The sequence below is a fragment of the Bemisia tabaci genome, chromosome 4 (assembly GCF_918797505.1).
Source record: "Bemisia tabaci chromosome 4, PGI_BMITA_v3".
NCBI classification, from domain to species: domain Eukaryota; kingdom Metazoa; phylum Arthropoda; class Insecta; order Hemiptera; family Aleyrodidae; genus Bemisia; species Bemisia tabaci.
Window position 1 is genome coordinate 35,183,183 of NC_092796.1, and position 14,153 is coordinate 35,197,335.

At 35.8% G+C, this 14,153-nt stretch overlaps 3 protein-coding genes across 3 annotated transcripts; 1 reads left to right on the forward strand and 2 right to left on the reverse strand.

The window, feature by feature from the left end:
- Positions 1-501: 501 nt before the first annotated feature.
- Positions 502-3,658, forward strand: LOC109038811 (succinate dehydrogenase assembly factor 4, mitochondrial). The gene is made up of 2 exons (XM_019054051.2): positions 502-890; positions 1,551-3,658. Exons 1-2 carry the CDS (start codon positions 713-715, stop codon positions 1,718-1,720), a joined length of 348 nt encoding a protein of 115 aa, XP_018909596.1. The 5' UTR covers positions 502-712; the 3' UTR covers positions 1,721-3,658.
- Positions 3,659-4,040: 382 nt separating this feature from the next.
- Positions 4,041-6,574, reverse strand: LOC109044295 (small ribosomal subunit protein eS17). Its single transcript, XM_019062349.2, has 4 exons — positions 6,419-6,574; positions 5,992-6,143; positions 4,937-5,108; positions 4,041-4,200 (listed from the first exon to the last, which is right to left on the reverse strand). Exons 1-4 carry the CDS (start codon positions 6,419-6,421, stop codon positions 4,138-4,140), a joined length of 390 nt encoding a protein of 129 aa, XP_018917894.1. The 5' UTR covers positions 6,422-6,574; the 3' UTR covers positions 4,041-4,137.
- Positions 6,575-7,251: 677 nt separating this feature from the next.
- On the reverse strand, positions 7,252-14,054 carry LOC109037076 (E3 ubiquitin-protein ligase rnf146). The gene is made up of 4 exons (XM_019051604.2): positions 13,843-14,054; positions 12,713-12,856; positions 11,625-11,867; positions 7,252-10,498 (listed from the first exon to the last, which is right to left on the reverse strand). Exons 2-4 carry the CDS (start codon positions 12,747-12,749, stop codon positions 10,068-10,070), a joined length of 711 nt encoding a protein of 236 aa, XP_018907149.1. The 5' UTR covers positions 12,750-12,856; positions 13,843-14,054; the 3' UTR covers positions 7,252-10,067.
- Between the last annotated feature and the right edge of the window lie 99 nt (positions 14,055-14,153).

Here is a 14,153-nt window from a genome sequence, read left to right on the forward strand (position 1 = left end):
TCCTCAATCAGCATCCGGATATTTGGATTAGGTACATTTTGCAATAAGGAAGGCTCCCTGGCTCTTCCATAAAAGAACCTTTCTTCACAGGCAAACCAATGGCATATATGATGTTTCTAAAATGAGCCAGAAATAGTTGCAAAATATAATCCATTTATCAAGTGTTAGAGACTAACTTAAAGGTGATAAAAATAAATTTTAAATTTGGCGCTAATTTCAATTTCAAGATTGCCATATTTACATTAATTAATGCTTGAATTGATATGTAAATATCACAAACTAATACTTATAATTCATTTCTTACCTATAATTAATACATAGCTGGACATTTTTTGACAATTTCAGCATTAAACTTACGGGCTCTCCGCTCTTTTTTCTTCTGTGTAGAAAACCTGAAACCAATGTTTTTGAACCTACCTCTGTGACATCTGTGACATTTTTAATTCATAATTTAAGTGTGAAATTTGGTGACAGGGCTGTTATCAATAACAAACTTGGAGGTTATGTTGTGTTGTGTTGTGTTTATCAGACCCAGACCTAGTGACAGTTTTTTCTTCGTCGAACTATCTTATCACGAGGAATTAAAAATCTTCGAAACTATTGAGGACGTCTTACGTAACTGAGTCTGTGTCTCGAACTACTCTTATTGTGATTGAGTTCCTCAAATTCATGGGTACCTAAAGTCTCAAAAGTGTTTCGCAAGAGTCACAAAATGCTTTCAATACTAAGGAACTCAAGGTTTGTCCTCTTCAATCCAGCTGTTCGCCGAGGCTTTGCTAATGAAACGAGTAAGTCACAATCTGAGGGTGATGCCAAAGACGGAGAACCTGAGGCGGCTTGCCAGAAAACAGCAAAGCTCGCCCAAAAACTCCGTGCCAAAACCCCCATCGGTAAGTGCCATTAGCGAGTTCTCGTAATTTTATGTTCCTTGTCTCTTATGCATCTATCATTAGGCAAGTTTTTTCATTGTAAAGATGATATTAGAGCAATTCAAAAGTTCTCTCCTCGTAGAGATCCTACGTAAAAATAGGAAAAATCTTAATGAGAACTCTGACGATCTGTCTGCTGTCATTGCTTGAAGAAATGTCCATCTTCCATTGAGCATGTTAACTCCTAATCTGTCTTCTTACCCCAGTTCATATAACATCAACTTTGTAACGAAAATTTTTTCAATTTTGGTTTTCACAAGTAGCTTTGAATCTGTTGATTTTGGAGGCTGAACTTATTTGCAGTTTATGGTACTAATTTGGAGTACAAAATATTATCATGCTATATCAGACCATCTCCCCCTTTCCATTGTGTGAGGTATTATTTGTGAACAGCTTCAAAAAGTTGTTGTGTCTGAATTATTATGAATTTTAGATGCTCAACATCACACTTTTACAATTTTATCATCCCCAAAATGAGAAAAAATATTAACTGCAGAGGAAAATTTTTAATGCATTTCAACGCTTCGAGGAGGTTTTTTTTTAAGTACTGGATTTTATAGCGCATATATTTAGCACCCTTTTAGCACATATTTTTAATCACACACTCTGTTTTGTTTGCAGGTAAATTGGACGAGTTAGATGAGGGTAAACATCCTTTTCAAGAAAAGGAGCCCTTGCCCCCATTTCCAGACAACATCAATCCAAAGACTGGAGAAGTAGGAGGTCCTAGAGGTCCGGAACCAACTAGATATGGAGACTGGGAGCGAAAAGGAAGAGTAACAGATTTCTAGTCTCTAAACGAAACACCTGTGCTTATCCTAGTTCTAATCTTAAACTCCTCTATAATAGCATCATCATACTTCTAAAAAGTCATCATGCCAGCAATTCAGTATTCCGTCATTAAGATGTGTTGTCTTTCTATCATCAATGGAACAAACATTACTCTATGCTCTCTGCTTTGACCCTGAGTAACATTAAAATGCTTGCAAAAGAAGGCTAACACAGAGGTGTAGTGATGTAGTTTCCGATGGGAGCCAATGAATCGAACTTGGTAGTCTTGTAACTGCTCAACTTCGTAGGAGCTCCTCATGATTGCCTTCCCTTCATTCACTTGCAGACGACAGTCACTTTAAAAAAGGGTATAGGCTAGCCCTTCTGGCTTCACTGAAATTTTACAACTTAGCCATTTCACAACTCCAGTACGAATGCCTTTAATTTGAGCACAGAATATATAGAAAAGTTGTGCAGGTACAATTATTCTGATTAACCAGGTGAAACACCAATAATTGCATAATGTTAGCAACCTCAAATGCATATATGTGCCCTTTTTTAAATTTGCCATCCATGCCAAGGAATGGCATTTAAAATGCGCAGGTCAGCAAGCGACCTTGGCACAAGGATCTGTCGAAGGAGCTCACAAGTATTTCCTTTGACAGACCGTTGGGCTGCTTTCAGTCGCAGACTTACCCAACATTTACGCATACCCTAAGTTATTGTGTTTGTAAAAATTTTCTTTGAATTTAAAATTTTGTTTCAAAATGTTTTGAATACAAATAGTTATCAGCATCAGTTTTTATCAGCAAGTATATGAAAATAACCTGCTAAACTCCATTTCCAACCAATGTCCTCCGATGGATTCAGTACTTAAGTTTATTTGGTGAAATGACAGATTTTTCAGAAGGGGATGAATACACACAGCTCGGCAAGTTTCCTTAACACAATAATGCAAAACGGAATTTTAGCGACATAGCTTTTAAGTATTTTTATCATTTATTTATTTTTCTTTCAGTTATCTGCATTGCTCTCCGTTCAGATAAACTACTTAAAGAATGAGTAAAAATCACGCTTTAGGATTTCAAGTCTAATATTCACTCAGAAGAGAATTTTGGGTTTTGTTTAAGTAATCGGATATCAAGAATAAAATTGCAGAAATGCCTATCTCGGTTTGTAGCGTTGCAGACCTCCTGTCATAGTTTATTATCTACATAGAAACCTTTAAATGTCATTTCTTGAAATTTTAAGTGTTTTTTTTTCTCTGTGTGAAGAGTATTCTGTGAAAATTCCAAGCCATGCCGTTGATTTTGAGCTCCTTTTAAAAAAATCAAATAGAAGCGGAACACTGCAACCTCTAAACCCATTTTTACAGTTCACTGTCGATATATGGTATTGTCAAAACTCTTGATGCTTATACGTTGGTCTGTGACATTTTAGCAAAAGAAAGCGAGGTCTGAATTTCTAGAAGAACTGCTCTTTAAAGATAGGCAATCAATTCATTGTGTTAATCAGTCCTTCAGATATTTTTTACATTTACACTACTATGAGTTTACAGCAATGATGTACTCTTCTCAATTATCAGTAATTCTTGTCCATAAGGAAGGAGTTCAAAGCTAATCTACGTTTGGTAACTGAGAGGAATTTCAAATTTTCGAAAGTGATGGAATGAGTCAGTAAGGAAAATGATGATGACCATCCATTATTAGCTGTAAACCTTAAATTTGTGATATCAATTGGACTCAACCTTCAAAATTCATTCTTGCATGATAACAGCAAAAGATCTGTTCTCAAAACTATGTTCGTCAATTTTTCTCTAGATTTTTCTGTTGTAAATAATTTAGTTTCTTTTCACTTGAGCTGTCACTAGGCAATTAATAATAATGTTTATCAGAAACCACTGTTACCTGATCGTTGTTTATTAAAAACTTGAGTAAAAAAATTATTACACCCAATAAGATGTTTTGAAGTTTTGTGAATGAGCCTTACAACCTTATGAAATACTTTGAGTCATGATTATTGTGGAGCAATGAAGGTATTAAATAAATGTTCTTTTTTTCGCTTCACCACTCACAAATAATTGTCAGAGACTTTCCGAAGTTTGTTATCCAGGAAATTCTTCTGATTTTCCCACTTTCCTCGAAAAATTCCTCATTATTCCAGAAAAATTCAAATTTTTCATAAACATCTCAAATGAATGAAATTTACCAATATTTATGTTTGTCATTGCATATCTGACGAGTTTCTGTTGCGATAGTAAATTCCCTTGGGAATGTTACTTTGACCACAATCCAATCTTTGAAAGGAATATTTTCAAGGTTCAAAATAACGACAAAAAAATAAAATTTTATGAAAACTTGTTTATTACGTGTGAAGGAAAGTCCATAAAAATTAAAAAAGAAAGAAAAAAGAAAAAAAGAGAAGAAAACCTCTAAAGTTAAGTTCTTCGGTAGTTAGGTGTCGGCTGGATGAGCTGTAGTCCACTAATGTTGTTGAATTCCTGAGGAAAAAAGAACAAAGATGTTAACGATTATTATCATGCAGAGAAAATAATAGGAAGCTACATGAAGCAAAAACAAGGAAAAAATAATTTAAAACACACATCACATGCACGACAAAGCTTTGAAATACGTTGAAGCTTTTCGCCTGTGCAGGACGGACATCATCAGCAGGGTGTCTAGCGACTAGAAAATAGCAGGGAATTTCTTTTGTGTTATGAAAAATAAGGAAAATGTCAGGGAATCTGCAAGATTCGGAACATCAGGAAATTTAATATTGCAAATCAGACTCTAACCAAAAATCAGAGGCTACTAGAGTCAAATCGAGCACTAAACTAAGTAAATTCAATTTGTTTGATTCAATTAGGGGTCCGTTGATATTTAAATCAGTCCAAAAACCAATATTTTCAGTCAGAACAAATAGCTATTGGTACACATGATGACCCAAACAATAATTGGCAAATTTGGCAACAAGGGTATTTTTGAAACCATTATCTTGCCATAATGTAGCCGTGGACATGCTTTCTCAGATACAGGAACACAGAGAGTTTTCCATTAAACCTGCTCCTTTTTTACAAAATTTCCTGAAAGGTAAAACCGTAATTTTCATGTCAGTATGTACCAGCCTTGCCATTTCCAAAACTAAGTTCCACCACCTTTCCCATTTTGTATGCGGCTGGCCTGATCATGTGGTCAAGAAGTTTTTGCATCTCTGAAATAATAAACTAGACTACTTACGAGCAGTTTCAACATCTCTTTGGTCTCTGGGTCTACTTCGATGACATCTTGTTCAAGGGCAGAGACTTCTGGAACATAGTTGTCTCTCCTTTCCCTCTCCTCTTCTTGCAGCTTGATGGAGATGCCTCGAACTTGGCTGTGCCTCAACCTTTTCATTAGATGAGTGACGAAACTGAAAGCAAGCAAACTCAATATTAGAACTTACAAACAGCAACAACGATTTTGCTGCCAGTTGAGTTCTTTATGGTCCTTGCATCAAAATTCTACAATTGTGGACACTTTGTCAAAGTAAACTTAATTGATGTCCGATGATGATATCCATTCATGAGAGGTCTAAATGGATCCAATGAAACTTTGGTTACAGTAAGTTTGAACTAAGATAACATTCTGTGAACAGATAAATGGACAAAAGATACATGCATGGCTATTTTGAGCAATACAGGATTACTTTTCTGGAAATAAACGACAAATTTGGGAATGCAAGCACACCTGATGGATTCAAGTGTCAACTTAAATATTGCAGCATGGCTTCAACGCTATCCTAGTGTAGAATTGTGGCTAGGGATCTCTTACTTGGAGTAGAATCATGTAGTGGAAAAAGTCTAGTTTAAGACATTCTTCACTACTTGAAAGATGAACTTTGTGGATGTGGACTTTGTGCCGACCAATGATTATCCCTTCGATTCTTGAGATAGATTTCTACCCCATACTCCTCCGCTCTAACTTAGGAAAGGGAAACCATGCAAAAATGAATCTTCATGGTTTTCTGAATTTGATTTACTTATTTCTCCATCAAATAACATGAAATTTTGTGTGCTTCCTCCAAAGGTACATAGGAGTGAAGATCAGTCACCAAAAGTGAATTACAAGCACCTGATTTTCTTTTCAAATCAAATACACCAAAAATAATGCCTCTTAAGTTCCAAGACGAGAATTCTCGTCGGAAGGAGCCGAAGGATTCATACGTTCAGGTTAATACGACTTCTGTCCATTCTTAACTTTCCCCCATTCTACTTTCCTAGGTACTCTAATGTGATTACAATATGCAAACTTACCCAGCAATTTTATTCCTAAGGGGCTTGCTAGGGATGACAGCTATTTCCTCACATATCCTTTTGTTGGTGTGGAAGTCTAAAGTTAATTTAGGATAATACTTTTCGATGATAGTCCGAGATGCTCGTTTGACAGTTTTCGTCCTGACTCGACCCTGAAAAATAATAATTTGTAAGAAGGATTAGAATTCGTTAGGTAATATGATTGGCGCAAAGACAAAGATGAGACCTGAACTGGTACAAAGCGTACTGTGCGATAGCAGCAGTTTCGAATTTCCATGGAATGGAATTCACACCGAGAGCATGTGGCTGTGCTCTACGTAGATGCCTTAAAATCCTTGCAGACCAACAGCTTGTTACATGATTTAGTGATAGTTGCTCTTAATAGAGTAAAATGAATTATTTTAAGTAGGTGCATAATTTCACTTACCATGATTGATCGGTTTCAAGTTGTGGCTACGAGCACATGGATCACTGACGTTTTGACACAAACACAAAAGGCCTAACATAACCTAAGAAAAAAGTAACGTGAGTCGTGAACAACAACAATCACCATTACGCGCCATCGACCATCAGCGCCAACTATTTTTTGAAAATTCCCGCGAAATTTCAGTGTTTCATCAGGTTTCACACTGAAATTGGGGCACTGGATGCGAAAAGGGCACTTCTCGGTTGCATTGTTACAGAGTCCTCTCTAATTTTCATTCATTGTAAGGAGACTGAATGCATCCATTTTACTAAAAATTTGACTGAATATTCCTTATGATTCTAAAATTTTCTACGGAAAGAATTCTGGAAAAACCACCCATTAAAGTCAACTGCAACGAATTAATTAGCAACAGAGATTCTGAAACACCGCAATCGAGAGGTCCCCTTTTCGTATCTAGAGCCTCGATTTTGTACAACAGCAAAATAAAATTTCATGTGAAATTTTCTCAACAAAATAAAACTTCATGTAAAATTTTCTCAGCTTTATGAAATTGCATATGAAATTTTCTCAGCAGATAGAAGTTCCAACAAACTTAATTCTGTGAAATTTCATTTTACATCTCATGAGTACATACCTCTTGCAGAATGTTCAGCATTGTCATTAAACTTGGCAAATATTAAGAGAATCATCTAAATTCGAATTAAAACATGTATTCAATGGGGTGTTCTTTTCACACCCATGCAGATAGCAAGTTCCAACATTTCTTTGAAATGTGTTTCTGCCTGTTATTTCTTTACTTTTAGGAGGAGAGGGTCAAAATTGTTTCAAGAATATTAATTTTAAAATAATATATTTTTTGGAACTTGTAATTTTTAAAGTTTACAACAGTTAAACAACAATAATTTTTTAAACAATGCATCAAATAATAACTTGTACAGAAATTCGTGAAAATAACTTCAATTAACACTATGACATTGGCAACACTATCATTAACATGATAATACTTAAACTTTGGAACCAAATATCTCAACTGCTGCTTTTTAGTATTTACGTTCATGCTTTAATTTTTCAGAGGGAGATAAGTCAACATCATTCCTGGAAATTTTCAAATAATACATATTCTTCAAGCAAGAGGAGAAAATTCACCAAAATTTCCAAGAAATAATTTTGAATGGTTTCCAATTGAGACATTTTTCAGAGAAAGAGCGTAGATGACCAACCAAGAATGATACACGTTTTTGCTGTTTCACCAACAATATTCTGCAGTAAAAGCGTTTTACGATAGAGATGGATATGGATCCTTCTTTCAAAATTGTCATTTCCAATCAAGTTTAGTTGTGAGAAAGGTACATGAAATTTTGGCTCATAGTGCTCAAAGCGATATGTACCTGAAACCCGATTCTAAAGGTTCAAACAGGTTAACGGCTTTCAAGGTGCAGAATTTTCAAAGGCGTTTTTCTCAAACCACACTTTTTGCCGTATTCCCTTTCATCAAAAATGCCTTAATTAAAAAGTTAATTATCACTAGGTATCTACAACAGCGCAAAGATACATGGTTTTTGAGTTCAACCGTCAATGTACATAATTTGGAGCAATACTTAGCATTCCAATTGAAATAAAATGATATGAATTGCGAGATAACTCTCCCTGTCTCAATGCAACTTATTTTGGATTCTCCTGGTGAAATTGGATTGCCAAGTTATGCCTGTTTAAATACAGTGTTGTATCTTGCTACCAGTCTTGATTGCAAATGATCGAAAAATAGCCACAGAGCATAATGCCAGTGTTCTTAAACATAGATGTATCTATTTACAATAATATGGACAAAACATTACATAATAAAGGCAGTAAGAAGTTGAGATCTGCAACCTTGGTCACTGAAAACGGCAAAAACAGAGGTGCCCCATTTCAGTCGTTGGACAGTTTTAGTTTCTTGATAAAATTCTTAAACTGATAACTTCTCTTCATTTCGTTACATGAGACTTTATAAAAGTCCTGATAGAACTGTATTCACACCTCTTTTTTCCATCTTTTGACCAAATCAGTTGCTGGGGAAATTTTACATGCAAGGGAGAAATGGTTGAAATTGCAATTGAGTAAACGGCATCCAGCATGTTGAACGCAATAAACAAAATGGTAATTTCACATTCGTTTGCAAAATTGACGAAAATGTTGTAATATTGAACAAAATAATAGTTTTGAAAGTCTAATACAAAACCCTTCTGCCAAAAGAAACAGTGAGGGAAAAGAACTGTGGCATAAAGAAAATAGCGATAAAAAAACTAAAACTTCTGATATTGCAGGATTTAGAATCATGTAGAAATTGTGCGGTAAAGAGAAAGACAAAGAAAAGTAGGAAAAATTCATTTCTACGTAGATAAACCTGTCAATAGTTACTCAGCTGCAAATGAGTGAGCCCTCTAGAAATATGAGAGTAACATTTCAGAGGAGGTATTTTTATAAATTATAAATTTCCTTCCTGACATTTAGACTTTGAAATTATGAATGGTAAGTTAAAAATATGACAGCAAAGAAAAATTAACAGGTGCCACAAACAAAGTAATTTTAATTAGCATAGCAAAGTTAAGATATAACTTGAGGCAAAATTTATTACATGTTGGTTGGGACCGTACAAACTGGTTAAAATTGTAACTATTTTCATCATTGGGATGAATATATATCATCACCTTTCATCCTGCATGTCCTTGATTTGAGTGCAACAATTAAAAAAACCTGTGGAAAAAGAGGCTAAACCCTTAGAAGCTCGCTGTCTGACAAGTAAGAATAAATTTAATTTAGTTATACTTAAAAATAAATGATAAGGAAATAGTGATCTTAAAAAATCTATCTAATTAATTTTAGAATTTGGAACTTTGTTAAGAGATTGGATTTACTTCAGAATCATAAAATCTAAGTGGGAAGATACTTTTGCAGAGATGAAGTACGTTTAAAAATAATGAAAACAACTTTTGGAAAAAGCAAGATCATTAATGATTGTCAAATGCAAATTCTACAAGGAAAAAGATTTTATCGGCCTTCTGTTCAGAAAAGAACAATGCCTGCAATAAGTAGTGTTCAAAATTACGAATCCTGATAGAGATTTGAGTTGAAAGCTCATAATAAACTCTGATATGAAGTAAACAGATAACTAAAATCTTCAAGCTCATATTTTCAGAAAAAAGAAAGCCAAGGGTTATCTTAGATTACCTACACTGAAAGATATTTGGTAATCAAAGGTTTCTGTAAGAACAAGCTGCATTAGAATGCTTTGAGACCAATCCTAACCTTCGTAAATATTATTATCAAAATAGCCTAAGTCCCTGTGAAGTTCTTGATAATCTAAGGTTGGTAATTTTATTTAGGAATCTATGGATTTCATTACCATGAAGTCATTAATCAATGCTACTATCTCCAAAAGTTTTCACCAAATTCTTTTAATGAAGGGTTTGTTTAGACTAATTACACCTGCAGTCAGATTCAGGTTGAAATTCAGACTACATATCAGTTCAGGAGTTTCACGCAAAAACAAAGAAAAAATAAAAATAACAACTGAAACAAGAGCAGAATATAGGAAATGCAAAAGCTGAAGCATTCAAACCTCCAGCATTAAGACAATATTTGAGAACATGATCAAAATTTCACCCTAAGTTTACCAACTATCATCGCTCGACTCACTTCTAAGTCGGAAACTTCGGAAACGAACTAAAATGCTGTCTACAGTGTCATCTTCAGGCGATGAAACAGGTACACTTTCACTGTTTTCTGGGCTGTCACAACCCTCTGCTTCTTGAGATCTCTCTGACGAGTCTCCATTAGATTCGCTAGATTCGGGTAAAGAGCTTGCTTTGACCTCTAAGTCTGCTTCCACTTGGCGCAGTCCTGCGACACCTTTCTTCTGGATTGTTGCTAGGTCTCTTTTGATTTTCCGCCTACGCGAGGGATCATTCTGCCGCACTTGAATCATCGCTTCAAAATCAGCTACGTATATGAACCCAGCTATCAAGAGCTGACACATTTTTTCACCCTTTTGATAGGAATTCTCCAACTCAACGCTTGTTCGTTCATCGTACTGCCACCAACCTGTGAAATAAAAATAGAAAGGCACACTTAGGTAAACTCATCACTTGAAATTTAAAAATATTTCAGGCAATGATGAAACAAACATTTTGTTTGTTTCTCCATTCATCAAAAACACGATGAGATTTTATACTTAAAATGTTTTTTTCTTATTATCTGAATAGAACTACAAGTGGAAGCTGCATAAAGTAATACATCTGTTAAGTCTAGAGTCCGTAAGTATATCTGGTTTTATTGTTCTATTTTACTTAATTACATAGATAAAAAGACTAAAAGCTCTGTTCCAAAGGGAAATTTAGAAGAGAGGCAAGTAAGGTGATTGCCTCTGCTATTCCAAGAAAACTAAACCAGGGGCCTGAAAACGTCTAGAAATTATGAAATTTCAACTTTTTTTTTCCTTGGAGGATGACAATACTTCCTCTACCTTAGGGGAGCGAGAAAGTAAAAACAGAAGGTAAATCATACAGAAAACATAACTTTTATCCCAAAAACCTTGTGCTGCTTTCCCTGTGTAAGATGGCTTTGGCAACTTGTGTTTATTGGTAACATAATAAATTAAATAAAATAGTAAACAAATTACAAAAACCATGACAAAAACAAGGGATTATATTGGTGATTGTTTGACATTTTTTCGATATGCAAGGCTAATTATGTGTTTCTTCATTGAGTACACGCTGCCCTTCCTGATATGGCTGACACCATAGCACACAATATTATACTGCAGGACCCTAAAAAAAGTTGGGGACTGATGATGAATGAGCCAATAAAATTTTGTTGTGACGAATTTGTGTCATTTTGTATGAGTTACGGATAGGGTGCCTCCTGGAAGAAGGCTGCAGAGACCTCCCATGAAGGGATGGCGGCAGAGCATTAATAAAGAGATTTTACGACGTAAGTTGCCCAAAAACCTTTGGGACAATAAGTACATGCGGCATTTGGGTGTAGCAAAGCGCCAGAGTGCACTATAGGAGCAATGCATATGTACATAATGAAATTTTGAGCAAATTTTTCCTTGTTTATTTTATTGAGAAGCACTAATAATTTTATTTAGTTTAGATAAATAGATTTTTTTTTCATGCTCCAGTTCTCTTGACAAAAACCCTTGTAGCTAACAATAAAAAAAACATACCATTTTTGCCTTCATAAAACCACTGATAGCCATCCTCAAAGACAGGCTCAATACTTTTGCTCGTATTTGGTGAATTCAGAAGACAAGGCTTATCAAAATAACTCAAAGGAATCTCTTGACGGCACATTGCACAGCATTTGTTCTGGAAAGCGATGCCCTTGACACATAGGAAGCAGAAAACATGGCCGCAGGGAAGAACTGCAGGGTGAATTATTGTTTGCAGACATACCGCGCATTCATTGCCTAAAAAGAAAAAAACGAAAATGTCACAAATAATTGGACTAAAATGCACTGAGGAACTGAGACCTTCATTAAGTTTGATGAAAATACAACCTGCGACCACAATGGTAGTTAGGCAAATTACTGTAAATGTATGGATATTGAACGAGTATCATGTGTACCTTACTGAAAGAGAACCTTCAAAGATTAAATCAGAATAATATTGCTGTGCTAAGGAAAAACGCCATATGAACATTCGTTGGTTGTCAAAGTTCCTCCGGTAAAGAATTTATTTTGGAGGAAAGTTATGAATATTTTCCCTTGAAATTTTCAGGAACTTCAGATAAAATTGGGAACAAAAATCTGCGAAGGCTTACCAGAAAATTCATGATTTATAAATTGAAATTTGGCAACGCCGGAAGGGTCATACGGCGTTTTTCCTCAGTACGGCAGCATACATATTCTAGTGTTGGAAACTTTCCATCATACTTCATCTATTCTTTGAAAGACTACCGATTCGATATTGTGTGGGCACTTCCATCAAAGGTGAAATTGCAGAAATTTTTAATTTGGAAAACTTGATTTCTCGGGAGGACAAAATAAGAAAGGTAAAAAGATAATAACTTTTGTAAACAGCAACAAAGAGATGCTCTTTAAAACTCTATACGCACTTTCAAAAATAACTTCAACTACTCACTGGAAATCATGAGAGAAAAATTAAGATACAAATTTTGAGAATTAGATTCTGACACTTTAACCCAAGATACTCAGGGTGATCATTGATGAGTCTATTTCTGACATAAGTTTTCTTGAAAATAAACGCTAAGGTATATCAAAGCTCCAGCTTAAGGACAAAAAAACAAACAAACCTGCAAGATCCTTGAAGACTTGAGTGGTGGAGCCCATGATTCCTTCTTGCGCTCAGAGCTCTAAGGAAATAGCTACTTGATTCATTATCATGGAAGCCAGTACTCAAATTGAAAGGAAAGAGTATCAATTCGGAGTCAGTGATTCTGAAAGAGAAAGACGCCTTGGTGAAAATGAGAGCATAATAAAAACTGTACTTTCATTTCAGTCTACGATAATGTGATGGTTTTAACATTTGCTCTGCGACAAAGAGGTCAGATTCGCAGTAGCAGTGGCTTGAGCTTGATAGTCTCCAGCAATGGTCAACTTAGCGCTAGTAATTGAGGCCCAGTCCCAGCTGACCATTGCCTGAGACCATCAAACTCAGGTCACCTGGCCGGGAACCGAACCCGGAACCTCTTTGTGATGGGGCTAGCGCTACAACCACTGCACCACAGACAGCCGACGAATGATCTTCTGATGGTGATGGTCTAGTATTAGAGAAAAAACTGGTGGAGGCACCAGTAGCTTTCAGTTAATGCTATGTAAGAACTCTTTCTAATCCCTATCCAAAGGGGGGGGGGGGGGGGGGGGCAAAAAATTGGGTTTAAGTTGGAATCCCAAACAGACTGTGCCTGAAAGGATCAAAATGGTATCATTGTATGGTTTGAGTATACTTCTCTGACAAATACGTGACAGATCAATGGGTTCTAAGGATCTAAAAGACAAAACAGGCCTTCATTTTCACTGGCAGCTAGAGCTGACACCTGTTTAGGTCAAACATCTAAGCTCATCACGTCGATTTCGGATTCTGGAGGAAAATTTGATCCGTCAGTGACCCAAACCTCCCACAAATGTTTCAGGCATCCCTGCGGTAGCCTTGTTGATAATGATATTAATGTTTGAGTAGAAATCAGAAAGAGGGAGGATGTAATGGAAACATAGATAGCTGAATAATCTATGAGGTCCTGATGTATATTCTCTTGGCAGGAGACAAACCAGGAATTAAGTCCACTGGGATCAATAGCTGTGAAGGGTTGTCATTTTCGTCCTCGGTGCACAATGAAACTATGGCAAGATTCAATGGTATAAAGTGACTGCCATGATGAAAAAATAAAAAAAGCAAAATGAAAAATAAGTACTTATTTCATACCAATTCTACAGACAATGCCCTGCAACTTGACAGGAATGAAATCTCCGAAGCGATTGAAAAACCTTGAGTTGACATATACTTAGGATCTAGCCCTTTGATCCACCTGATAAGCAAGCTCTTGGATCTTGAAAGTTTTCTTTTAAAACACTTAAAATGGAAAAATCAGAATAGCAGTACCTACATTAGTACCTTTCCAAATTAAAATCAGCTGACTGAAAGGAAAGCTGAAAGTTTAGATGCTAAGCTTCAAGGAATGTTCGTCAGAGAGCGCTGTATGCAACAGGTTGACTTTTTGATGAACTTTTGACACT

Bases quoted from the DNA above. Each gene is read 5' to 3' on its own strand.
- LOC109037076 (XM_019051604.2), bottom strand. From the start codon at position 12,749: ATGGGCTCCACCACTCAAGTCTTCAAGGATCTTGCAG. The intron at 11,868-12,712 runs GTTTGTTTGTTT...TTTTCTTTTTAG, and splicing joins AGTCTTCAAGGATCTTGCAG to GCAATGAATGCGCGGTATGT. The intron at 10,499-11,624 runs GTATGTTTTTTT...TTTATTTCACAG, and splicing joins GTTTTATGAAGGCAAAAATG to GTTGGTGGCAGTACGATGAA.
- LOC109044295 (XM_019062349.2), bottom strand. The intron at 5,109-5,991 runs GTAAGTTTGCAT...GCTTGCTTTCAG, and splicing joins CTTAGGAATAAAATTGCTGG to TTTCGTCACTCATCTAATGA. The intron at 4,201-4,936 runs GTAAGTAGTCTA...TTTTTTCCTCAG, and splicing joins AAGAGATGTTGAAACTGCTC to GAATTCAACAACATTAGTGG.
- LOC109038811 (XM_019054051.2), top strand. From the start codon at position 713: ATGCTTTCAATACTAAGGAACTCAAGGTTTGTCCTCTTCAATCCAGCT. The intron at 891-1,550 runs GTAAGTGCCATT...TTTTGTTTGCAG, and splicing joins CCGTGCCAAAACCCCCATCG to GTAAATTGGACGAGTTAGAT.